Raw genomic sequence first — 25,776 nt, 5'->3', positions numbered from 1 at the left:
ACACACACACACACACACACACACACACACACACACACACACACACACGTGTGTCATACACAGAGGTGACCACTAGAGGGCAGCAAACACAAACACTCCCTCAGCAGCTCTACAGCTGGCTCCTCACAGCTTCAGTCCGGAGTTTCCTCACGCTGGAAAATATCAAAATCAAGGAAACACGCCGAGTGTAGTGAGAAGAAAGACTCCCACAATGCATTGTGCAGAGAGAAAAGAGCGGCCTGCTGTGTGATGTGTGACAGTGGAGGTGCAACACATCCCAAACTCCCGCTACATGACACAAACGGTGTCTGCTGCATAAAGACAACAAGCCCTCCTTTCATGTTGATCCTCCTCCTCCTCCTCCTCCTCCTCCTCCATCACCACCGTCTCTCAACAAACACCTTTTTCAGGGGGAGGGTCCCTGAGAGCTTTCCAAAAAGAGGTCAGGGATAAATTATCTGTGAAGCAGCAGGGTAATCAAATTTTAAGGAGCCATCTTGCAGGCTGGGGGAGGAGCAGAGGCTGCATATCACCAGTGAAGGTGCAGAGACTGTGTTCTAATGATGCCCAGATAAGAAAGGGTTAACAGGACAACCTGCGGTCCTGCTCGCTCATGAGGAAGCTCCTGCAGGCCGCTGCAGCTACAGCAGCCAGGTTGTTACTGGCAACCACAAAAAAAAAGAAGAAAAAAACTGGCGACCATTTCTAAGTGTTTTGTTGCCATCAGATGAAGCCGCTTCTTCAACACACACAAATACAGACAGGGACAGCAGACACTGATGGTAGAGGCTGCAGCAGAGTAAAGAGTCCATCAGTATGAACTCATCCATTCATACACTGATGGTAGAGGCTGCTGCAGTATGAACTCATCCATTCAGACACATTCACACACTGATGGTAGAGGCTGCTGCAGACTCCATCAGTATGAACTCATCCATTCATACACATTCACACACTGATGGTAGAGGCTGCTGCAGAGTAAAGAGTCCATCAGTATGAACTCATCCATTCATACACATTCACACACTGATGGTAGAGGCTGCTGCAGAGTCCATCAGTATGAACTCATCCATTCACACACATTCACACACTGATGGTAGAGGCTGCTGCAGAGTCCATCAGTATGAACTCATCCATTCACACACATTCACACACTGATGGTAGAGGCTGCTGCAGAGTCCATCAGTATGAACTCATCCATTCACACACTGATGGTAGAGGCTGCTGCAGAGTCCATCAGTAGTCCTGAATGTTAACAAAGCAGACATATTGTGTGTCTCTCTGTCTCTCTGTCACGTCGCTCTGATCTGATCTGGATTCTGCTCAAAGAGGAGAAATGATCCTGACACATGGAGGAAGAACAACAGATGGTGTTTCCCATTCATCCCCCCCCCCCCCCCCCCCCCCCCACGGAGCCTCACACTTTCTCTGGATAATGTGGTGACGGGGGGAGGGGGGGAGGGGGGGTGATGTATTAATAGGAGGTGATATTGTCTCCGTTAAAAGACAGTGTGGTTTCAATCTCGTACACAGTTCACCCGTCATCTTCACCGCTCTTCCTGTTCAGGGTCGGGAGAGATGGAGCCGATCCCACCGGTCCCCAGGTGAGAGGCGGGGTTAGTCCGTCAGTCAATCAAGGGACCTAACGAGCATCATGTGTTTCCCCTCCAGGGTCGCCCCTCCGTCTGACCCTACCACGTGACCCCTTCCATCTCAACCGTGACGGGCAGCAGGACATCGCCCGGCTGCTCGTGTGGGAACCTCCCTTCATTGGTGGTCCATCCAATGAGACTAGGGGAGGTTGGACACTGGACTCTGGAGTCCCAGAGCCACCACGCCCACCACGCCGCAGCCAGGTGACGTCTTGACCACACGAGCACGCTCAGGTGGGTCACGGTTACTCTGTGTTGTGACCGTCACAGAAATCTGAGCTCTCTACAGAAGCCTTCCAACTCAATATTTCATCATCTCTGCCGACTCAAATCAAAAGGAGGAAACTGCGAGCTCTGAGCAGGCGGGAGGGAAACGCTGCGTTTAAATATTCATCATGAAAACGTTTCTCTCCTTTCATCGTTTCTCTGTGATCCTCCAAATAAAGTCTGTCTGACCTCTTTGTTCTTTAACAGACGTCCAGCTCAGTCAAACGCCGTCCGTTTGGCATCACTGAGCAACAGCACGGTACAAATGTCAGCTGCAAAAAACAAACAAACAAAAAAAAAGAGCCATTGAAGCGGTGATGCGGTCACTTCCTGTCGGCTCCTCTGGTCACTTCCTGTCAGATCCTCTGGTCACTTCCTGTCAGATCCTCTGGTCACTTCCTGTCAGCATCTCTGGTCAATTCCTGTCAGCTCCTCTGGTCACTTCCTGTCAGCACCTCTGGTCACTTCCTGTCAGCTCCTGTGGTCACTTCCTGTCGGCTCCCGACGGCTCCTGTGGTCACTTCCTGTCGGCTCCTGTGGTCACTTCCTGTCGGCTCCTCTGGTCACTTCATGTCAGCTTCTGTGGTCATTTCCTGTCAGCACCTCTGGTCACTTCCCGTCAGCTCCTGTGGTCACTTCCTGTCGGCTCCCGACGGCTCCTGTGGTCACTTCCTGTCGGCTCCTCTGGTCACTTCCTGTCGGCTCCTCTGGTCACTTCCTGTCGGCTCCTCTGGTCACTTCCTGTCGGCTCCTCTGGTCACTTCCTGTGGGCTCCTCTGGTCACTTCCTGTCAGCTCCTGTGGTCACTTCCTGTCGGCTCCTCTGGTCCCTTCCTGTCGGCTCCTGTGGTCACTTCCTGTGGGCTCCTCTGGTCACTTCCTGTCAGCTCCTGTGGTCACTTCCTGTCGGCTCCTCTCTCTGATGTTGGTCTCTTTAGATCAAAGTCAGCAGGCTCGTGTTCAGATGTTTCTCATGTCGTGTCTCTTTAAATCTGCCGGCTGACGCTCCTTATCGTTCCCTTTATGAGCACAGAGATAAGAAACGCCACGTCCTGATAAATACCTGCACACCTCACACGCCTCTTTACAGCACTCTGCAGGTATGACGGCGAGTCTCTCCAAACCTCAGACATCAAAATCAAACACACCTGTAGATATCTGACAGGAAGTGACCTCACACACAGACACTTCTGGGACTTTCTGAAGAGGAAGTGTAAAGTCGGGAGTTCCCTGAGAGCGACTATGGGGACCATGGGGACTTTTCCTATCTGCATGATATCAACCTGAAAACCACTTAAGCCGGCCTACAGTTGCTATAGCAACAGTGTTTACGTAACACAGCTGATAATAGGGAGAACGCCGTGGTTGTTTGTGTGTGATTGGAGGGTCAATAAAAGGAGACGTGACGGACAGAAACATCTGATTTAAAAGTTGACAGCACATATCACATAGACCACATCAGCCAAGACCAGGACATACCCAAGACCAGGACATACCCAAGACCAGAGTGCTCCGAGACCAGAGAGCTCAGAAACCAGAGAGCTCAGAGACCAGAGAACTCCGAGACCAGAGAGCTCAGAAACCAGAGAGCTCAGAGACCAGAGAACTCAGAGACCAGAGTGCTCCGAGACCAGAGAGCTCAGAGACCAGAGAGCTCAGAGACCAGGACATACCCAAGACCAGAGAGCTCAGAGACCAGAGAGCTCAGAGACCAGAGAGCTCAGAGACCAGAGTGCTCAGAGACCACTAATATCTTGTCCCTCACTTCGACCATAACAGCAGGAAGGTTTCCTCTGTAACCAGGGGATACAAATCAACCAATGAGTGAAGGGACGTTCTCGGGCGTTTTCCTTCTGATCAGTCCGAGATGACGAGCAGAACGAAGCCGCCCGGTCTGAGGCCGAGACAAGACCGGGTCTAAATGCTTTTGATTCAGAGACCTTTAAAAAGTGACCTAGAGGCCGATGAAAGTAGGACAACACGAGAGGACCAGTCCAGTGAGCGTCTCGTCTTCAGTCTGGTCCAGTGTTCGATGTGAGGACAGAAAGACGAGGTGTGAGAGGGATCCATCCGACCCGTGAATCAGGACGTCCTCACTCACTTCCTGTCTCTGTTTTATGTCCTGCTCCTCCTGCTGCACAGAGACCAGTGCAGTGCCTCGGGTACAGGCCAGGACGGTCAGCTGATCGGTCAGCTGATCGGTCAGCTGATCGGTCAGGAGAGTTTCATGCTCATGAAATCAGAAGTGATTCAACATCTCACTGAGCACAAACACAAGACGCAGCTCCTCTGTGATTCAAACACACCAAAACACAAGAATCTTCATCGTTGCCGTGGAAACAGCCGATGTTATGTCAAAGACTGTAATAAAGCGCGAGCTGCTGCCGTGATAAAAAAAAAACGTTATAGGTGAATTATACGGGGATCCGTCAGCTCGCCGTTAAAAACATCGTCTTTCACCCGGTTGTCATGACAACGGTCAACTCAGAGGTCGTTTTCAGCAACGGAGAAGGTGGGGGGGGGGGGGTAGCAGAGAAAATCACTCCCATGATTTCCTCTTCTGTTATCGTTTTGATTGAGCGCCCCCTGCTGGTGGATTTTAATTTCAAACACTCGGCGGGAACAAACTCACGCTCTCCGTGTTCACATGACAAACATCTGTGTCTCTGTTACCGAGGCGATGAGTCACGCCCCTGTCTTGAATCTGATTGGATGCCTGGAGCAGAGCCATTAAAGGCGTTTTCACACCAAACCTGTTTGGTTTAATTCAGCGCCAGGTGACTGCGGCGTGAAAGCTGTCAATCAAACCGTGGCGAGGACGAAACAGCCGGACAGAGGGCGCGTGAAAAGGTCGGTTCAGTCTCCTTTGTGATTAATGTAAACCTGAAAGAGTCTTAGGAGCAGCAACAGCCAATCAGGAGGCAGCTAGTCTTTTGTTTCCGACCAATCGGAGCAAATCGCTCAGAGTCACCGTCTTCACGTGGCGTCCGTCTGTCACCACGAGCTGAAGACTCAAAAAAGAACATAATGTACACAAACGTCTCACGTGTGTCACATCTTCATCATCGTCATCCTCATCATAACTAGATGGTTGTTTTTGGCGTGTGCCGACGTGTGTTTACAGCGCTTGGGTATCCATGGTAACGGCAGCTTCCTGCCCGTCGTGGGAAACAGAAAGTAGTCCCACAGAGCGCCCGTTTTATTTTCCCCCTCGGAGGAGAAATCTACACACACGGCTCACTCTGCAGCCCGACGACGTCATCAAATCACGTGATGATGGGGACGGGCGCCATTCGTAACCAATCAGTGCAGAGGACGGCGTCCCTCGTTTGCATTCCTTTAGATCTTCACTTCCTGTCAGACCGAACAACAAAGTGAAGAAGAATCATCCTGGAGCTGCTTTAAGGGTACAAATCACCTCGCCATTATTCTACATCACAATCACAAGGCGGCCGGTCGCCATGACGCACACGCCATGTTTAGTGCAGCAGAGTTTGGGGCGGCAGTAGCGCAGTCTCTACGGACTTGGGTTGGGAAGCTGAGGGTTGCCGGTTCAAGTCCCAGTATGGACGAACGTGTGGAAGTCTGTCTATAGTTGCAGGAGAATTGCAAGGTCACATCCAGAGTGCTGCCGGGGGCGAGGCACCAAACCCCCAACAGCCCTGCTGAGGCCCCCGTGTGAGGCCCCCGTGTGGCGGCCCCCGTGTGGCGGCCCCCGCCCCTCACTCTGACCCCTCCCCATCGCTTTGTGCATTTCAGCCCTTTTTCACTCTGAACCCAAAATTCCCCCGAAGGGAAGGATCTCCTCAGTCTGTCTGCAGGATCACCTGTGACAGGTATCAGTGGAGGTCAGAGCAGGAGGGGGGTGGGGGGGGGGGGGTGAGAGAAGGGGGGGGGGGGGGGGGCATGTTGTGTTTCAGGCCCTGTAAAATCCCAGTCCGGCCCTGCTCCTCACACAGACGAGTTTCGATGGATCAGATTCACAGACAACACACGTAAACACAGCGGCCATGACACACACACACACACACACACACACACACACACACACACACACACACACACACACACACACACACACACACACACACACACACACACACACACACACACACACACACACACACACACAGCGGGCCTGCTGCCTCTCTGGGACCGGGCCCTGCAGTCTCCTCTCCCCGCTCTGCTCCTACCTTTCCCCGGACAGGCTCCCTCTCTGCGCCGGCCTCCGCGCGCTGTGTTGATGAAGACGATGATGAAGAGCTCACATTACAGTCCCGCGCGGAGGCTAATTAAACCCGAGCGGTGATCTCCAGCAGCTCCTGGGGGGGGGAGGAGGAGAGGGGGTTAGTCCTGCTTTGAGCCGAACATGAAGCCAAGGTCGTAACGTGTGCACGTGAGGGTCCGCGGACCGTGCGGGCTTCATGAGCCGGACTCATACACACACACACACACGAGCTCGTGCCGAAATAAGAAGTGAAAATGAATAAAAGGAGACAGCAGGAAGTGACAGGTAGGAGCCGAGAGCCTGACAGCCAGGTGTTCTGTCTAATCAGCCGCTCCGCTCACACAAACACGGCCCGCCCACTGGCGCAGCCGGCCAATCACAGAGCGGCTCTAAGCCAGCGTCCTCAAGACGCAGGTGCATCTGTGGTGCCTTCAGGGACCGTCTGGAAGCTCGTTATTTAGAGTATCAGATCGGGTCACAACATCTATGATTCGTTAGAATCTGCAGAGATGTAAATGTTTAAATGATGTTCAACCGACATTCAGCTCTATGCTCTACACACACACACACACACACACACACACACACACACACACACACACACACAGAGGATCCTATGGACATGCACTGATGGAGAGATGAGGGAGGCTGGTAGAGGGGGTTTGGTGCCTTGCTCAAGGGCACCTGCGCTAGGGGAGATGGACTGGCCCCTCTTCACCTACCAGGCCAGTTTTCAGACTTGGTCCACACCAGAACTTGACCTGCTGACCCTCCGATTCCCAACCCAAGTCTCTACAGACTGAGGAGGAAGATGACAATGTCAAGAATTCAACTTTAGAGGATTGAATTTAAACTTTATTCCCAAATTTTCTACTCTTTATCAAGAAATTTCAACTTTATTCTTGAGCTTTATTTTGACTCATGAGACTCGACATTTTGATTATTTTCCTCAAAGTACATAAATAAATCCTCCCCCTAACATTGTGTCTGTCCCTAGTCTTCTTCCATCCACAGGTCCTTTATCAGGAATAACTAAAACACTAAAATATCCCCGGGGCCGAGTGGTTGTGGCCCTTGAAGCAGGCGGCCTGAGTCTGACCTGTGGCTCCTTTCCAGTTTCTCCAATAAAGGAAGAAAAAGCCTAAAAAACATTTAAAGATTTAATTATAAAGTCTGCAGTAACAGGAACTTACCTGAAACATGAAACATTTCATTTCACACACGTGTCACCATTATTTGACTGTCTGGGGCTCATTGACATATTTTAATAACATCTATATCTGATCAGATAAAAACATGGACACGTCTGTTTCAGCCTTTCTCATGGTGTGTCTGCAGTGATATCCAGAGGGCTTCAGGGTCTCTGCATGCAGGTACATGCCTCCTTCTGTGCGCCCTCTAGTGGCCTCTGGATGAAGTGCAGCTGTTTTACCTGATGAATGAGGACAGTGTGAAGGTCGATCCTTGTGTGTGTGTGTGTGTGTGTGTGTGTGTGTGTGTTTCAGTATCAGCTCTGCCTGTGTTTTTTCTCTGTATTGATGTCATATAAATGGTCAGTTCTGATCTCATCAACATTTCAGCTCTCAGTGTTTAATAGAGGGAAAGACTACGGTAGCCCGAGAGGAAAAATTAACCTGCAACGAAAAAACAAACATAAAGAAAAATGTGCTGTAGATTTTAAAAACCTAAAATCAGAAGGGAAAGTCAGAAAGAAAAATGACGGCTGTCAACGAGCAGCGAGATAAATAAACAGATCAAAGATGCTGCAGATCCATAAACGATGCTGAATCAGAATATTCAGAAAACGAGCTTATAAACAAATGCTGAAAGACGTCATGGAGTGCAGGTCAGAGTATAAAGTCCACCCAGGAAGTGGAGGTCGTTTCAGCTGTTTGAAATAGAAATATAGACTGACACATTTTCATTTAGTTTCTTTTTTATTTCAGACCTCTTCAGTCGTTAACGCTCTGCAGAGAGCATGTTGCATGTTGTGAAATGTTAAAGAGCAAAGTCAGGAGGTCTCTCCTTTAATTGCACATCTACATTATTTCAGTCATCGAAACAGAAGAAGGTCACACAGCGTTATAAAGTTCAGACTGAGGTTTGACTCCTCATGAAACATCGCTACAAGAAGACAACCAGGAGCTAACAATGCTAACCATGTTAATCATGCTAACCCTGTGTGAGTGCGTTCTGATTGGACGTCACTCTGATATGTTCCACGTCTTTGTGCAGTTTGTTCAAATTAAAGTTGAGCATCATTTAGCTGCTGTGTTGAATTCCTTCACGTTGTATCTCAGCTCGCGTTTACGCTTCAGTCGTTAGCTTTGTCTCTCTCAGCGTTTTAATGTTTCGCTCCTGCAGGGTTGAACGTTTCACATCTCGTCTTTCCGATGTGTCCCAACGCCACGTGAACGAAGGGTTAAAGTGCGCTCCATTTCTAGTTGGCTCAACATCGGGAACGCCAACGCACTCGGTTAACTCAAACCTGAATTCCAACATGGCTGCTCCGTGCATCAACAGTCACGTATTAGCATTTATTAGCGACGACGAAGGAGCTCCCTGAGAACTTCACACCATGGCGGACTGTTTTTTTTCTGTCTGGCGCTCTCTCGAAGCAGCCAATCAGATCAAAGAGGAAGCCCCGCCTCTTCTGTTCTTTTAAACGTTCTCCCTCCTCGTCTCGGAGTAAAGCAACGGCGAGAAGCTCTACGATTAGACCGTTTCTACGTTTCCTTAAAGGTGCTTGATATTTATTAAAAAGTGAGTAAATGCAGGCAGTGTGTCGCGTCGATCAGTTTATATGATACTTCATTATTGATTGATTATTACAGTCAAACATCTTTATTGCTGGAAACAGAGAAAGTGCTAAATATTGCTTTAATAACGTTCATGAAGAAGAAGAGCGAAGATTGTCGCCCCGTCTCGTGCAAACCTCCGATCCTTCGCGGACTGATACCTGAACCTGTGAGTCAATAAATAAACATCAATTATTATTAATATTAAATGAGATGTTAGACAAACCCTGCTTTACATCTCGCTCTACGTGACGCTGCGTGGAGGAAGGAGCGGGTTTAGCTCCGCCCGCTGAACCTGTGCAAACAAGTCAAACAGACTCACGAAGGGTTAAATGTCACTGTGCTGCTGAGCAAACAGCATCTGTGTGCGTGATCCACTAACAGTCACCTGGGAGGCTCCGCCCCCTCACATGCTGAGCCTGTAAGAAGCGTCTAATTAACAACGCCGCGGCGCTTTATAAGAAATGTGACGCTCAAACTTTCCAGCGATCAAGAAAACAATCTGTGTTCCTTCAAAATAAAAGCTCCGTGTCGTTAATTAACTGTGAAGAGTCAGAGCGCCGCAGACTGAGGGACGATGGCGGGGTCTCCAGAAGGTGAGTCCAGGGGAGCGCGTGGTGCGTTCACGGGGAATCAGGCGTCAGAGTGTGGAGACGAGGGTCTCCGTGGAGGTGCGGACAGGACGCTCTCCGCCTCCTCGTACAGCTGAGACACAACGAACAGGTGGATTAACAGCAGGTAACTCTCAGCAGGTAATCAGCTGTGTGACGAGGGTTTGTCTTCTTACCGGCGTGAAGGGAACGTCTTGAAACAGCTCCTGAATGAAGCGGCGGGACGTCAAACGGAAGGAGCAGCGAGCCAGCAGGAAGGAGACCTCGGAGTACAGACAGACGTCGTCAAACGCAGACGGAAACTTCTCCTTGATCCTGGACAGGTGACACAACGAAGACAACGTCAGGGACATCAGGGACAGTCTCAGGTCGGAGAGGGGAAAGGGTTAAAAGGCTCACGCCAGCAGGCTGCTCTCGTGGTTCTTGGTCGCCACAGATGAGCTGAGGTTGACGATCAGACGGAGAACCTCTTTCCTCAGGAGAACCCGGCCTGCAGGAGCGTCCTCTGTGATCCGCTTCACACCTGTCAAGGGTTCAAACGGACCGTGACGTCCAACTGGATCAGCTGACTCCACAACTCAACACTAAAAGTCTGCACCCACCTAAAGCCACCTCTGTGCTGTGCTGGCTCCCTGCTGAGCCCTGAGAAACAGAGTCAGTGCACGCTGACCCCCCTGACGGATCCGTTTGGACCAGGACCTGCAGCTGCTGAGAGGGAGCCGGACTGAGCCCCTCTGGACACAGCGGGGCGTCTGTGGGCTCTGAAGAACAAAGTAACAGTTAACAGAGCAGCTCAACACTCACTTTAGGCCCCGCCTCCATCATGAGCCTTTAAAGTCAAGGTTAAGGACTAGTTCAGTACCCCTGGACCCGGTCACATTCAGTCCAGAACAGTACAGACAGTTGGTCTGGTTGTGATCCTGCAGACCGGTCTCCTCTGAGGCCAGTATCTGGTTCTGATCGAGCCGGGTCAGCAGCTCGGTGATGCTGAGACCTGAGGACACACGTCAGAGTTAACAGACCGGGAGACCAGGAGACCAGGAGACCAGGAGACCAGGAGACCGGCTCAGAGGACGCTGAAGCTCCCTCACCATCACATCCTCCTCCAGAGTAGAGTCCAGCAGAGGTCTCCTCAGGCGGAGGACTCGGCCTCTTCTGGAAGTACTGAGCGTCCTTGATCTGAACCAATCCAGACAAAAAGCATGCGTGAGTTTAGCGAACACGTCAGAGCAGGACAAGAAGAAGCGCCCGGTCTCAAAGCGGTCCTCACGTGGAGCATGTTGTTGATGTTGACGGGCAGAGCGAGGCCCATAAACTCCTCAGAGGAGCTGAAGGATCCAGAAGAGACCACGGAGCGGACTGAGGACGAGCCCTGCAGGAAGCTCTGGCTCATGGGACTCAGCAGGTCTTCTTTGTCCAGAGCCGCAAAACTCAGAGCCTTCAGGAACCTGAAGACAGACAGAGACCGACAGGATGTGGTCATCGCGAGTCCTGCTGAAGCTGAACCCCAGAACACGATACCGTCAGTAACGCAGAGCGACCCGATGTACCCGATAAACAGTACTTATCAAAATATGACATTACTGGGGCGCTGGTGGGGCGCGTCCCCGTGTATGGAGGCTACAGTTCTCAACGCGGGCGGCCCGGGTCTGAATCTGACCTGTGGATCCACACTCTCTCTCTCTCTCTCCCTGATTTCCCTCTCGGTCCACTTTCCTATCCCTCCAATAACGGCCAAAAATCCCAAAAATAAATGAAAACAGATGAAAAATTAGAGAAGCGTTCTTCGGTGTGGGGCTTGATAAAAAAAAATAATGAATTAACTTTCTAATTAATCCCATTTTAAATGCTTCACAATATTTGCCCTACAAAGCAACACTTCTCAGTCTAAATGGATTTTAGTGGATGAATGAATACAATGCATGCAGTGTTACTTCTCAGTTTCATAAAGCTGTTGGATCTTGTTTGAAATAGTTTTTCTGCACAGCAGCTGGAAAGTTGGATCACACGTTGCTAGCTTTAGCACATTTTATAACCCCTTATCTTCTACCACTAATAGTGGTCTACAGTCCAGAGTCAGTTTAGAGTGAATCTGTAAGTTTATCAGACGTTGAATTACTCATTCTGGTCCTGAAGACAGTCATTAGGTCGAGTTTAGGCTGCAAACGCTTCTTGTTTGGACTTGTGGCTAAGCTAGCATGAAGCTAGCGCAAAGCTAGTGCAAACCTAGCGCAAAGCTAGTGCAAAGCTAGTGCAAAGCTAGCGCAAAGCTAGTGCAAACCTAGCGCGTAGCAATGACAAACAGTTCTGCTCTGTTTCTGAGGCAAAAAAAATTAACGTGTTATTTTCTTATAATTAATTAATCGTAATTAACGCGTTAAAGTCCCACCACTAGTTCTGACATTTTTTCTTAATGAAACGAAGCACCCGAGAAAAAGTGACCTGGAAGCGTGGTCTTTGGTCCACCCATTCCTGGGACTTCCCCGGTGAAGGGACGCGACCCCTTCAAAGACACTGAAGCGACCCGAGGACCTGAATGCAACACCATGTAAACCCTGTTGATCGGTCTGCTGGGTGTTCGAGGGTTAAAGTGACCCGATCACGTTCATCATATCTGAACGTCTCGATGTCTCTCTGTTGGATGTTCACCTCTGAGCCGTGCGCCTGGAGTCCAGACTTCCAGACTTCATGGTGATGGTGTCTGTGAACAGGATCTCCTTGGCGGGGGAGGCGCGGGCCTCGCTGTGGGACACGCCGGGCTGGATGCGTTGGTGCTGCAGCCTCCTCAGGGTGGTGTAGCCCAGAGCGTCCTGCGGCGTGGTGCAGCAGCTGGACGAGCTGCAGAACACGCTGCAGTCCGCCAAGCTGCTCAGAGCGCTCACCGAGGGGGACCTGAGGGACGCCGCACGCCGTGGGAGCGTGTGGGCGGAGCCAGGAGGGACCAGGAAGGCAGAACAGGACTTGGGGATGGAGAGACGGGTGGAGCAAGGCTGGGGGGTCTTTCTGGTCTCTGTGGGGGGGTGCAGGGCCTCCCTGGTGGGACTGGAGCTCATGGAGCTGATGCCACTGGTGGTGTCTGTGTTAAAGCTCTGGCTCCGGCTCTTCAACGGGACTCCGCCCCCTCCAGAGAGAACTCCGCCCCCTCCATAGATAACTCCGCCCCCTCCAGAGAGTCCACCTTCAGCCAGATGCTCAGAGCTGCGTGTCCCCTTCCGCTGGTTTACCCCGAACCTGTTCACTTCCTCCTTCACCTCCTCCTCCCTGTTCACTTCCTCCTTCACCTCCTCCCTGTTCACCTCCTCCTCCCTGATCACCTCCTCCTCCCTGTTCACCTCCTCCTCCCTGATCACCTCCTCCTCCCTGTTCACCTCCTCCTTCATCTCCTCCTCCTTCACTTCCTCCTCCTCCCTGTTCACCTCCTCCTCCCCCTTCACCTCCTCCTCCCCGTTCACCTCCTCCTCCCTCTTCACCTCCTCCTCCCCCTTCACCTCCTCCTCCCTCTTCACCTCCTCCTCCCCGTTCACCTCCTCCCCCTCCTCTTCCCTGTTCACCTCCTTCACCTCCTCCTCCTCCTTCACCTCCTCCTCCCTCTTCACCTCCTCCTCCCCCTTCACCTCCTCCTCCTCCTCCCTCTGCACCTCCTCCTCCTCCTCCCTGTTGACCTCCTTCTCTTCGGGCCGGGGGCTGATCACCTCCTCCCTGTTCACCTCCTTCTCCTCCTTCACCTCCTCCTCCTCCTCCCTCTTCACCTCCTCCTCCCCCTTCACCTCCTCCTCCTCCTCCCTCTGCACCTCCCCCTCCTCCTCCCTGTTCACCTCCTTCTCTTCGAGGCGGGGGCTGATCACCTGGTCACTACTTGAGGACGCGTGGTGGTTTTTGTAAACAGCCTCTGTTGGTCCCTGCCCCCCCTCAGGCTCTCCTTCAGGGTCTGGGGTTCTGTCCTCAGGGTGGGGGGAGGAGCTGGTCTTCTTCCTGGGGAGGGACAGAGAGTGCAGGCTGCAGGAGGCCAGCATGGAGAGGGGGGTCAGTTCCGGACAGGTGTACAGAGAGGGGGAGGAGTCCTCCGTGATGTCAGAACCCTGGAGCCTATCAGCATCCAGCACACACACACCTGCACACACACACACACACACACACACACACACACACACACACACACACACACACACACACACACTTTACAACAAGGCTTTAAAAGACAGCTGAACAAAGTCTCTACTGGTCGCTCTGGTCTTACTGGGCTGTGTGGAGTCTCTCCTGGATTCAGGGCCCAGTCTGCTCTGGGGCTCCAGCTCCTCAGAGACCACGGGCCACAGAGTCCTCTTGTTGTGTCTCACAGAGTCCCAACCCTGCTGCTTCAAAGAGTCCGAGCCCTGACGAGTCCGGCTGAGGAGGCCCAGCACGTACAGACACGTCCTGAAGGCACACAGCTGCTTTTAAACTCAACACTCAGAATCACTGAATGCATGAAGGAGCGGACTCGTACCCTCTGATGGACAGAACCTCACAGCTGTGAGCCAGGTCCACCATGTCCGGGATCACCCCCTCCTCCTGCAGCAGGTTCAGACCCCAGGAGGACGAGCCGATGTGTCCCTGCGGGAACAGACACCATGAGCAGCTTGACTCAAACCTGCCTAAGACTGTCAAAAACAGAACCCATGTGCAGACCAGAGCCCAGAGAGCCGCCTTCAGCTGCCTGATCCCGTCCCACCGCTCCAGCACCGGAGAGCGGACAGTGAAGCTCAAATCAGGGACCACGTTCTGCACCAGGACCAGGACAGAAGATCTCAGGTCAGAGAAACCGTGGAAAGACTACGATTGAAATGAAACGTGAAGTACAAGCTGCTCAGAGTGAAAGCAGCAGGTAGACTCACCTGAGCCTGAAGGAGCTGACAGCCGCTCTTATCATGAACCAGCTGACCGTACAGGTGAACAGGCAGGTACACGTGTGGCCTCTGTGACCTGCTGCATCACACACACACACACAGGTTTATTACAGAGAGCTGTACGATCACTTAAAGGACCAATCAGAGAGCAGCTCTCCTCCTCTGTGATCAATCAGCCAATCAGAGAGCTGCTCTCTTCCTCTGTGATCATGAAGGAAACCTGCTGTGTTGAAGCTTCTCTGACAACAATGCAGCAGCCAGTATGTCCTCCTTCTAACTTTACAGACCCATGCAGAGCTGGCTAAACACTGAAGCTACAGTGTCCACCACATGCAGAGCTGGCTAAACACTGAAGCTACAGTGTCCACCACATGCAGAGCTGGCTAAACACTGAAGCTACAGTGTCCACCACATGCAGAGCTGGCTAAACACTGAAGCTACAGTGTCCAACACATGCAGAGCTGGCTAAACACTGAAGCTACAGTGTCCACCACATGCAGAGCTGGCTAAACACTGAAGCTACAGTGTCTCTACATGCAGAGCTGGCTAAACACTGAAGCTACAGTGTCTCTACATGTAGAGCTGGCTAAACACTGAAGCTACAGTGTCTCTACATGTAGAGCTGGCTAAACACTGAAGCTACAGTGTCCACCACATGCTGAGCTGGCTAAACACTGAAGCTACAGTGTCCACCGCATGCAGAGCTGGCTAAACACTGAAGCTACAGTGTCCACCACATGCTGACCTGTGTGAGAGGAGGGGGCGGAGCCAGACAGCTCTCTGTGATGATTAGAGTTTAGACTGCAGTACTCATTTTAAACACTAGGGGGCAGCTCTCTGTGATGATTAGAGTTTAGACTGCAGTACTCATTTTAAACACTAGGGGGCAGCTCTCTGTGATGAGTAGAGTTTAGACTGCAGTACTCATTTTAAACACTAGGGGGCGGAGATGACTCCTTTAAGTCTGCAGAAGTTAAACAGGTTCACACTGCAGGACTGAAGCTGCTGCGTCGTGACCGCTCGGCTTCTGTTGGACTGTTTTTACACTCAGACAGACTGCAGGGGTCGTGACCTCTGGTTGCTGCGGCGAACGTATTGCTCTCCGTTGACAGGTTTTCTGTAGGTGGTGAGCGCCTCGTTGAGCTGCTCCTCTATCAGGTCCACGTACTTCAGGTTGAACTCCTGCAGGGACACACACACACACACACACACACACACACACACACACACACACACACACACACACACACACACACACACAGTGCTCTCGTGCTTAATGCGTGTACCAGAGGCTGTAGTCCTAAAGACAGGCGGCCCGGGTTCAAATCCCGCCTCCTGCATGTCATGCTCCTCTCTCTAAATAAAACATGGAAGTCCCCGTCTTTGAGGAGCTCGTGGGAAACATTCCCGAGCCGGTGTCCCTCACATGTTTTTGATATTTACAGGAGTGTGTGTGTGTGAAAACAGTCTGCTGCGGTACCTTCTGCCACCTGTCCATCTCTGCAGACACGTATCCTCGCTCACTGAGGTACGAGAAGCCCTTTGGGATGGACAGAAACCTGCAGGAGCACAGAGGGACGGTCACAGGAATCAAACCCCCTTCAGCGCTGTCGCTCTGACCCGTCTGACAGGTGTGTGTGTTTGTTCACCTGAGCAGCAGCAGCACACCTTTGTCCCCCAGGTGAGACAGAGCCGGCCTCCTCTCTGTCAGAGCGTGAAGGTTGGCCTGAAGAAGACAAGACCATGAAACCACCTCCTTTATCTCTCCGTCCTGTGAGTCGTCTCGTCCCTCACCTTGTCCTCACAGGCTTCGTCCAGGATGTCCAGCGCCTCCATGCAGACGCTCTCGTTCCTGTCGTAGAGCTGCGTGACCAGCAGCTCGATGCCCCAGTTACTGAAGAACTCCACGCCGGCCCGCAGCAGCACCCGCAGGTGCTTGGTGGAGTAAAGCCTGCAGGTCTGTCGACGCAGAGAGTTAGTCGTACTGATTCACACGTCTAACTATCGAGCCGTCTCTCCGTCCCCGCTGTGGGAAGGAGTCACAGTACAAACGTCTTACATCGTTGGCAGCAGTGAGGACTTTGGACAGGATGACCCGGGACAGACCGTCTCTGCTGTAGTCCAGAGTGGAGACGGTCAGCTTCAGCAGGTGCTCCTGATTCTTCAGACTGCACACGCTCAGCAAACTGCAGAGAGAGAGAGAGAGAGAGAGAGAGAGAGAGAGAGAGAGAGTGAGCCTGTCGGGGCGATCAGATCTCAGCCATGTCGGTCTGTCTTCACAGGAAGTGATTCTGACCTCTGGAAGACGCCGCACTTCTCCAGCAGCCTGACTCCGTGCGTGCGAGCCGACAGCGAGCCCAGGAACAGGAAGTAGTGCTGACTGAGCGTGGTGAGCAGCCTGCTGCCTGACAGACCGCGCTCAGGGGGAAACGGAGCAGAGCACAGCCGCTGAGCAATGTCCCTCACCAGGTCCTCCAGGTACACCTGGCCCTCCTAACAGATGGGGGGGGGGGGGGGGGGGACAGGATGAGACTCACTTTGTGCTGTCACACATTCCTACTACTGATGATTTCTGCACAGTGAAAAGCTGAGGTCTGCAAATCTGAGTGAGGGGGCGTGGCTTCAGAGGGGAGGGGTGTGGCTTTTTAGCGAGCACATAGGGGGCGTGGCTTTAGAGGGAGCACTGTGGGGGAGTGGGTGTGGTTTTCTAGCGAGCACAGAGGGGGCGTGGCTTTAGAGGGAGCACTGAGGGGGGGAGGGGGCGTGGCTTTATTGGGAGCACAGAGGGGGCGTGGCTTTAGAGGGAGCACTGAGGGGGCGTGGCTTTAGAGGGAGCACAGAGGGGGCGTGGCTTTAGAGGGAGCACTGAGGGGGCGTGGCTTTAGAGGGAGCACTAAGGGGAGGGGGTGTGGCTTTATTGGGAGCACAGAGGGGGTGTGGCTTTCTAGCGAGCACTGAGGGAGGGGGGGGGAGGGGGCGGAGTCTCCTGAGGTAAGACATAAGGTGAAGAAGTGAAGTGTTACCTCCTCAGAGAGCAGCAGGAAGTCCACAAACTGACAGCCCACCAGCGTGAGCTGTCGGGCCCGGGGGTGCTCCAGCTGCAGGCTGCTGTACTGCTGACTGCTGGGCTTATAGAAGAGCAGGAGACGCTGCACAAACCTGCACAACACACACGACGAGTCAGCTCGTGTCACCGACCAACACGGAGAGCAATCAGTGAGAGGAAGAAGAGTCTCACTTGTGAATGTGCTCGTCTTTATGGCTCCGTAAACTGACGCTGGGCCACTGCAGAGACAAAGAGCAGGAAGTCAAACAGAGACAGGTCACACACAGCATCCTCTCTCTCTACCTTTAAAATGGTTCCTATCAGGGACCAGTTCCAGTCCAGGTGGTCTTTGTGGTTCAGGATGTGGCTGTCTCTCAGGTGGCTCATCAGGGAGTCGTCAGAGTCCTGCACACACACACACACACACACACACACACACATTAGCGGCTCCTCGCGGGCGGACTCGTCCGGCGTCTGACGTATGTCCACCTTGATGATGAAGGCGTCTCTGTGAGCTCGGACGTGCTGGTCTCGACAGCAGTGTGGCGCCCCGGAGGATCGCAGGATGTGGTCCAGGTACAGACTGTCCGGTCTGACTCCTCTCTTCTTCTCCTCGTGGAAACACTTCAGGTGCTTCACGGCGGCGGTGGCGCGTCTGAAAGGGAAACGCCGTATGTGGTGAGCTCTGTCCAGGTTCAGGCTCTGACCAGGGTCAGGTACTCACAGTCTCTTCTCAGGTGTGACGTCGAAGGAGGCCGCCATGTTGATGAGGGAGGGCAGGCAGTGCAGGTGGTGGCTGTGACTGTGAGGGAGGAGGGCGTTGGCCTGCGACAGGACAGAGCCGGGACTCAGATTATGAACACGATGTAAAGAGAGGCGGGGTCTAAGGAGGGGAGGCGGGGTCTAAGGAGGGGAGGCGGGGTCTAAGGAGGGGAGGGGGGGTACCATGTGGAGCAGCTCTCCCAGCAGGATGGTGCAGCAGACCGACAGGACCTCATCACTGCTGGTGATCACCTCGATTAATCCCTGCACAGAGCACACGCACAATCAAACACACACACACACACACACGCACACACACACACACACACACAAACACACGCACAATCAAACACACACACACACACACACGCACATACACACACACACACACACACACACACACACACTCTGTACCTCTAACAGTCCGCTGTGGATAAACGCGGAGAGAACCAGAGCGAGGTAGTTATCCATCAGGTCGGGCCTGAAACACAGAACAAAGCCCTCAAAGAGACTTTCAGCCAACGATGTCATAGAAATAGAGTACATAGATTTTAAATGAATAAATAATACACGTGCCCCCCCCCCCTCACAGGTTGAACAGGCAGGAAGTGCTTTACCTCGAGCAGGATCGATGGGGGAGAAGTGTTTTCGCCTCTGCAGCCACAAATCCATCAGTGAGCCTCCAGCTGTCCTGAAACCTGCCCGGGTCTGAACGGGTCAGAGATGGAACACATGTACCTGACGTCCATATAAGGAGATGATCCGAGTGATGTCATCATACTCACCGACACTGATGAGAGCTTCTTTAAAGTCTGCAGTCACAGCAGGTTTGATGAGATGAAAGATTTCATAGAAAACGTCTAACAGAGCTTTCTAAGAGAGGGAGAGACAGGAAGTTCAAAACGGAGAGACAGGAAGTTCAGAACGAAGAGACAGGAAGTCCAAAATGGAGAGACAGGAAGTTCAGAACGAAGAGACAGGAAGTTCAGAACGAAGAGACAGGAAGTCCAAAATGGAGAGACAGGAAGTTCAGAACGAAGAGACAGGAAGTCCAAAATGGAGAGACAGGAAGTCCAAAACAGAGAGACAGGAAGACAGGAAGTTCAAAACGGAGAGACAGGAAGTCCAAAACGGAGAGACAGGAAGTCCAAAACGGAGAGACAGGAAGTCCAAAACAGAGAGACAGGAAGACAGGAAGTTCAAAACGGAGAGACAGGAAGTTCAAAACAGAGAGACAGGAAGTTCAAAATGGAGAGACAGGAAGACAGGAAGTCCAAAACAGAAAGACAGGAAGACAGGAAGTTCAAAACGGAGAGACAGGAAGTTCAAAACAGAGAGACAGGAAGTTCAAAACGGAGAGACAGGAAGACAGGAAGTTCAAAACGGAGAGACAGGAAGTTCAAAACAGAGAGACAGGAAGTCCAAAACAGAGAGACAGGAAGACAGGAAGTTCAAAACGGAGAGACAGGAAGTTCAAAACAGAGAGACAGGAAGTTCAAAACGGAGAGACAGGAAGTTCAGAACGGAGAGACAGGAAGTCCAAAATGGAGAGACAGGAAGTCCAAAACAAAGAGACAGGAAGTCCAAAACGGAGAGACAGGAAGTTCAAAACAGAGAGACAGGAAGTCCAAAACAGAGAGACAGGAAGTTCAAAACGGAGAGACAGGAAGTTCAAATATCAGGAAAAGGAGACGAGCTAATCACACCTATTTGGTTTTTTGAAGCAGGCTGTAAACATGTTCATGTCTGCTGTAAAAACAGGCTGTTTGAATGGGTGTGTATGTGACTTCCTGTGCTGCTGCAGCCAGCCTCTAGTGGACACTCCAGGTACTGCAGCCAGCCTCTAGTGGACACTCCAGGAACTGCAGGATGTTACACTTCAGCTTCATGTTTTAACAGCGGAGGTTTCTGCTTGTTCAGACGTCAGTGACGTGTTTGAAGGATAATTTTCTAAAGTGTGCAGAAACGTTGTGGTGATTAAAAACAAGAAGTGAGCACACAGGAGGAGTCGAGCACGTCCATGTTGTCAGCTGTGTGTGAAGGTTGTGTCCACTGTGACATGATGACCTACCCTTACGTCCATATTTGGTATACACAGTAAACCAATCAGAGACTGGAGTCCAGAGCTGCCTGACTTACACAGGTTAATGATGCCTGCGGGTACACACACACACACACACACACACACACACACACACACACACACACACACACACACACACACACACACACACACACACGCACACACACACAGAACAGGGTCTGAGTTTACAGCACAGCCACATCTTTGTCCGCCCTCAGCAGGAAGTCATGTGTTACGTAGATCTATAACAAACAGAATGAGTGCTGTTACCTGACCAGGAGCGAAATGAGGCGACGATGGACATCTTACTGGCGGTGAAATGAGCCTGTCTGTCCTCCCTGAAGACCACACATACAACATGATCATTACAAATACTCTAACTCCATGTCCTATTGTTTACGGTGAGAGGGCAGAACAAACACCTAGCTGTGGGAGTGTCACCCACCTGGGGGAGGGGCTACTGCCCTTTGTGATGTCATGAAGGGAACATCTCCAAACGGCCTGTTTGAGCAGGCAGAAGACGGAGAGGATGGACTTCTCTCATCATCGGGGGGTTTAAAGAGAAACAGCGCTGTGTCCTAACTACCTGTGCAAACAATCCACCTGGTATACAATGCTGACATGCGCTCTGTCATGTCCGCCAACGCCACCCACGACGAGACTCTCTCTGTGGGTCTGAACTTCACAGCTATCAACGAAGGCTGAGAGCTCGACTAGCTTACAGGATAACAAACTCCCCCTGGTGGACACAGACGGTACTAAAGGAGCTGCACGCTCACTGACTTTGATGGAAACCAGCACACAGGAGGACCGTTTGAACCTTTGTTACCTGGGACCGAGGTGTGACTTATAATCCAGGATTTATGTTTCATGTTGACCCGGCTGTAAGGACTCACCTGAACAGCACGGAGTCCGGACTGTGTCTGTAGTGAAAGTCCGTGTACGGGGCCAGGATTTGCTAAAAGAACACAAAGTCATGTTTTTACTGAAACAACAAAAAGCCCAGAGCGAGAGACGTCTCTGCAGTTCAGGGTCCGTACCTCCAGCTCCACGTCGGCGCGCACGTAGCGCCGGGTGTGAGGGTGGTTGAGGAGGTGCAGGACGGTGGTGATCAGGGCCTCGTTGATCCGGATCAGCTGACAGGCGGTCACGCTCCTCAGGATGGTGCTGAGCCCTCCCCGCTGGACCACCACAACGGGGTTCTTTAAGGCTGCAGAATAAAGAGGCCACACAGAGCGCTGACGTCAGCCTGCCACTGTGTGTGTGTGTGTGTGTGTGTGTGTGTGTGTGTGTGTGTGTGTGTGTGTGCGTCTACTCACACAGCTCACACAGTATGGCAATGCAGACTCGCACCATGCGGTCTCGTTCATGCAGCCCGTCGTTGCCCACGGCGATGAGAGCGTTGGTGAGAGAGGAGGGGAAGAGCTGAGCGTTTACACTGATCATCTGTGAGACACACACACACACACACACACACACACACACACACTGATGTCACACACATGCAGTGTGTTGGTGACACAGTAACCAGAAGGCGAGCTCACCTTGCGTGCCAGTCGGACCGCCTGCGTTCTCTCCACCTCGTTGCTCTGCTGGATATCGATGCACCTGAGACGGATCACAGACGATGATCACGACTCGCCTTCTTTATCATCCATCACAAATAAAACAGCATCGTAAACACGTAAAACACGCTGGAGGGGCGGCCGGCTGCTGAAGCTTAGAAAGGAGTGGCGTCGGCCATGTCCATCTGAGACACGGCGCTTTGCATTGTGGGAAACAAGGGAGAGCGGCCTGATGCAGACTTTCTTTCTGTCAGTGACCTCGACGCTCACCTGGCGATCAGGTAGTCCACCTGTAGCCTCAGCACCTTCTCCAGCACACAGCTGTCCCTGATCAGGTGACGCAGGGCTCGCAGTCCGGCCGCTCGCACCTCTTTGGCCTCGTTCAACAACGCCAGCCGGAGACTGAGGAGACCAGGGGTTTAATCAGAGCGGGATTATAAACACTGCAGCAGCAGCAGAAGAAGAAGAAGAAATGAGGCGTCCAATCACTGACCAGACGATGATCTCCTCGTATGTGAAGCCCAGTTTCTTCTCTGAGAGACCCGCACTGCAGAGCAGCTGAGAGGACACACACACACACACACACACACACACGCTATAAACTTGATAACAACGACAGAAGTTGGATCTTTCCCAATGCATTGTGGGAGGTGTTGTTCCACAATCTTTTTACCTTTGTCTCTGTTTTTTTTTACGCCTTTATGTTTATGCGCCAAATTGGGTCAAATTGGGTCGGAGTATTGGGTTGGCTGGTTGTCATGGTTACAGGCTTAAATCTCTTGATGAAGGGATTTTTGCGAAATGTCAACGGAGGGTTTGAACGAGGAAGTTGACTTCAGGAACCAGAGGTGCAGGAAAAAAGATGGCTGCCAGTGTCGAGCTCTGAAGCGTCACATCATTTAAAAGATTTAAAGTCCGACCCATGATCGACATGGAGGAGGCGGAGCTTATGGCCGAGCCTGCAGCTGGTCACCCAGGGGAGTGAGGGCTTCCTCTGTTTGAGTCTGTCACAGGTGCACACACTGTGTAAACACACACACACACACACACACACACACACACCTTGACTAAGTTGTTGAGGTGTCCCAGCTTCCTCATGTTGGACACTTCTTTCTGCTTCACCACATTCTGAAGGATTTCGAGGAGATTTTCTGCAGGATCTGAAACCAAGCGGAGAGAAGTCAGTGAGGGTTCTGACCAGTGTCCAACACAAACAACCAGCACATTACTGTAAACACAGGAGGGTCAATACTGGTACCCACAGCACTGGACCTCACCGGGTCAAACTCCTCACACACATGAAACAGAGGCATCTTTACAATCTCAACAAACAGCCTCATATCTCATGTGGAGACATGAGCTAATAAGCAGGCTGCAAACATGTTCATGTCTGCTGTAAAAACAGGCTCTTTGAATGGGTGTGTATGTGACTTCCTGTGCTGCTGCAGCCAGCCTCTAGTGGACACTCCAGGAACTGCAGCCAGCCTCTAGTGGACACTCCAGGAACTGCAGCCAGCCTCTAGTGGACACTCCAGGAACTGCAGCCAGCCTCTAGTGGACACTCCAGGTACTGCAGCCAGCCTCTAGTGGACACTCCAGATACTGCAGGATGCTACACTTCATCACCACAGATTGCATTCATGATTCATTTGAGGGATGTTGTGCCTCTTGTATGAAGGATCATATTTGGATGTTGGGGGTGTTAATAAGATTAAAGTGAAGAAATGCTTCATTTATAAACATGTCAGTGAAACAGACTTCATGACGGAGGACACCGAACTCAATAACATCTTCAGAAGTCCTTCAAAATAAAAGTTTTCAAGTTTTGTACGAAGAGAAACTCTGTTCAAGCTCTCTCTCTCTCTCTCTCTCTCTCTCTCACACACACACACACACACACACACACACACACACACACACACACACACACACACAGAGTTAAAGTGATGCTTACCTCTGTTTAGATCCAGAGGGACAGCTTCCTCTCCGCTCTCATTCCGACCTGACAGCACACACACAAACACAATGTAAGGAGGACACACACACACACACACACACACACACACACACACACACACACACACACACACACACACACACACACTGTTGTCATGCCGTCTCTAAACTTTCCAAAGAGCAGAAATGTGTGTGCGTCACCTCTCATCCGTGCGCTCCTGCTCGGCCGGGCTCGGATGCTGTTCACCGCCATCTTTACCGGAGAGAGAGAGAGAGAGAGAGAGAGAGACAGAGAGAGAGACAGAGAGAGAGAGAGAGAGAGAGAGAGAGAGAGAGGACAGAGAGAGAGACATGAGAGAGAGAGAGAGAGAGAGAGAGAGACAGAGAGAGAGAGAGAGAGAGAGAGAGACACCGAGAGAGAGAGAGAGAGAGAGAGTGGAGAAAGTTAAATTATCGCGAGAGTCTGTCTCCTCTTCATCAAGAAGCTGACGCTGAGGAAGGACTCCCTCTGACGTCATAGGTCTTCAAATCCATCTTCATAAAGAGCCTGACGTCAGCGTCAATTAAAATATTTTAAAGTTAGTATTTAAATTAAAAAGAAACATATGATGTAACAGGAGGACTGAAGTGTGTGTGTGTGTGTGTGTGTGTGTGTGTGTGTGTGTGTGTGTGTGTGTGTGTGTGTGTGTGTGTGTGTGTGTGTGTGTGTGTGTTTCATTTACAGAAAGTTTTTTCCTTAACACACTGAAGCTATAAATTTAAAATGCTTCCACTGCTTGTGTGACTTTCTAAAGGTCCAGGGACTTTGACAACAAGCTTGCAGTTCTTCAGAAGTGGGTCCACTAAGTGGATTTACTCTGTACACCTGCACTACACTGATGAAATACTCAATCAGGAGATAAATGAAGAACAGCAGAAAACAAACATTAAACATACACTGTGCAGAGGAACATTCAAATTAATGTAAGACCGTAAGTGACATGCAATAATTCAATGATGCTATTTTAACTCAAACTCTAATAAAGTTTCATACTGCAGCTCCAGAAACATCTCATATACTGTACTCATATACTGTACACATATACTGTACTCATATACTGTACACATATACTGTACACATATACTGTACACATATACTGTACTCATATACTGTACTCATATACTGTACTCATATACTGTACACATATACTGTACTCATATACTGTACACATATACTGTACTCATATACTGTACTCATATACTGTACACATATACTGTACTCATATACTGTACTCATATACTGTACTCATATACTGTACACATATACTGTACTCATATACTGTACACATATACTGTACTCATATACTGTACTCATATACTGTACACATATACTGTACTCATATACTGTACTCATATACTGTACTCATATACTGGACACATATACTGTACACATATACATGTAGATATATATGGACAAAAACTCAACTTCTCTTTTTCTGCTCCTTTTAAAATATAATTTATATAATAAGTCCTTGCTCTTTTATCTGACTGGCTTTTATTTGTTTAAAGGAATGTATTATTTTATTTCCGGTGAAGATTAAGTCAAATTTTCTGTTTTCTTTTTCATCTTAAATATTTGTACAGTTTTCTCTTTCTTGTTTGCATTGTTGAATAAATAAAATAAATCAAAAACTCCGCTGTTGGTTGTTGTTGTTTTTTTTAACATGACGTGTCGTGACGTCATTCACATGCGACGGCAGCCGGCTTCAGGAGCGTCAGGAGGTGGGAAACAAGCGCGGGTTTGTTTTTGTTCGTTCAGTTGGATGGACGATGATTCAGAGGCTTTTAAAGGATGTCATCTCGTCTTTAGTAACTGTGTGAAAGCTCTACGTTACGGTTAATAAACGTATTAACGTCACACGCCGACGTGAAGGAGGTAACTGT

General features: G+C 50.9%; 3 protein-coding genes across 4 annotated transcripts in view; 1 reads left to right on the top strand and 2 right to left on the bottom strand.

Moving 5' to 3' along the window:
- Positions 1-6,496, bottom strand: part of LOC306837186 (ras-specific guanine nucleotide-releasing factor RalGPS1-like) — a 47,444-nt gene extending 40,948 nt beyond the window's left edge. For both annotated transcript variants that reach the window (XM_079364748.1, XM_079364749.1), the window contains exon 1: positions 6,112-6,496. The gene's annotated coding sequence lies outside the window, so the exon portion shown is untranslated. The remainder of the gene's footprint in view (positions 1-6,111) is intronic.
- Positions 6,497-9,388: 2,892 nt separating this feature from the next.
- Positions 9,389-24,177, bottom strand: LOC306837206 (rapamycin-insensitive companion of mTOR-like). The gene is given in 38 exon segments (XM_079364774.1): positions 9,389-9,649; positions 9,732-9,870; positions 9,955-10,078; positions 10,158-10,316; positions 10,418-10,550; positions 10,552-10,734; positions 10,826-11,003; positions 12,205-13,181; positions 13,281-13,666; positions 13,793-13,971; positions 14,042-14,316; positions 14,430-14,517; positions 15,514-15,623; positions 15,922-16,000; positions 16,091-16,167; positions 16,236-16,400; positions 16,501-16,627; positions 16,738-16,934; positions 17,465-17,600; positions 17,680-17,726; positions 17,791-17,892; positions 17,977-18,142; positions 18,212-18,312; positions 18,433-18,513; positions 18,664-18,730; positions 18,867-18,957; positions 19,035-19,122; positions 20,321-20,403; positions 20,603-20,670; positions 21,229-21,290; positions 21,373-21,542; positions 21,652-21,778; positions 21,877-21,940; positions 22,168-22,299; positions 22,391-22,455; positions 22,960-23,057; positions 23,852-23,899; positions 24,055-24,177. Coding segments are annotated over 38 exon segments (5,496 nt in total). The 5' UTR covers positions 24,107-24,177; the 3' UTR covers positions 9,389-9,577.
- A 1,381-nt stretch (positions 24,178-25,558) lies between these two features.
- LOC306837201 (RNA/RNP complex-1-interacting phosphatase-like) overlaps positions 25,559-25,776 on the top strand; it is a 5,514-nt gene continuing 5,296 nt past the window's right edge. Inside the window, exon 1 of the mRNA XM_079364768.1 lies at positions 25,559-25,776. This exon is cut by the window's right edge and continues 117 nt beyond it. The gene's annotated coding sequence lies outside the window, so the exon portion shown is untranslated.

This window comes from Symphodus melops (genome assembly GCF_947650265.1).
Source record: "Symphodus melops genome assembly, chromosome: 16".
NCBI lineage: Eukaryota > Metazoa > Chordata > Actinopteri > Labriformes > Labridae > Symphodus > Symphodus melops.
The sequence above is the reverse complement of the archived record's forward strand: the minus strand, read 5'-3'. Positions and strand labels throughout refer to the sequence as shown.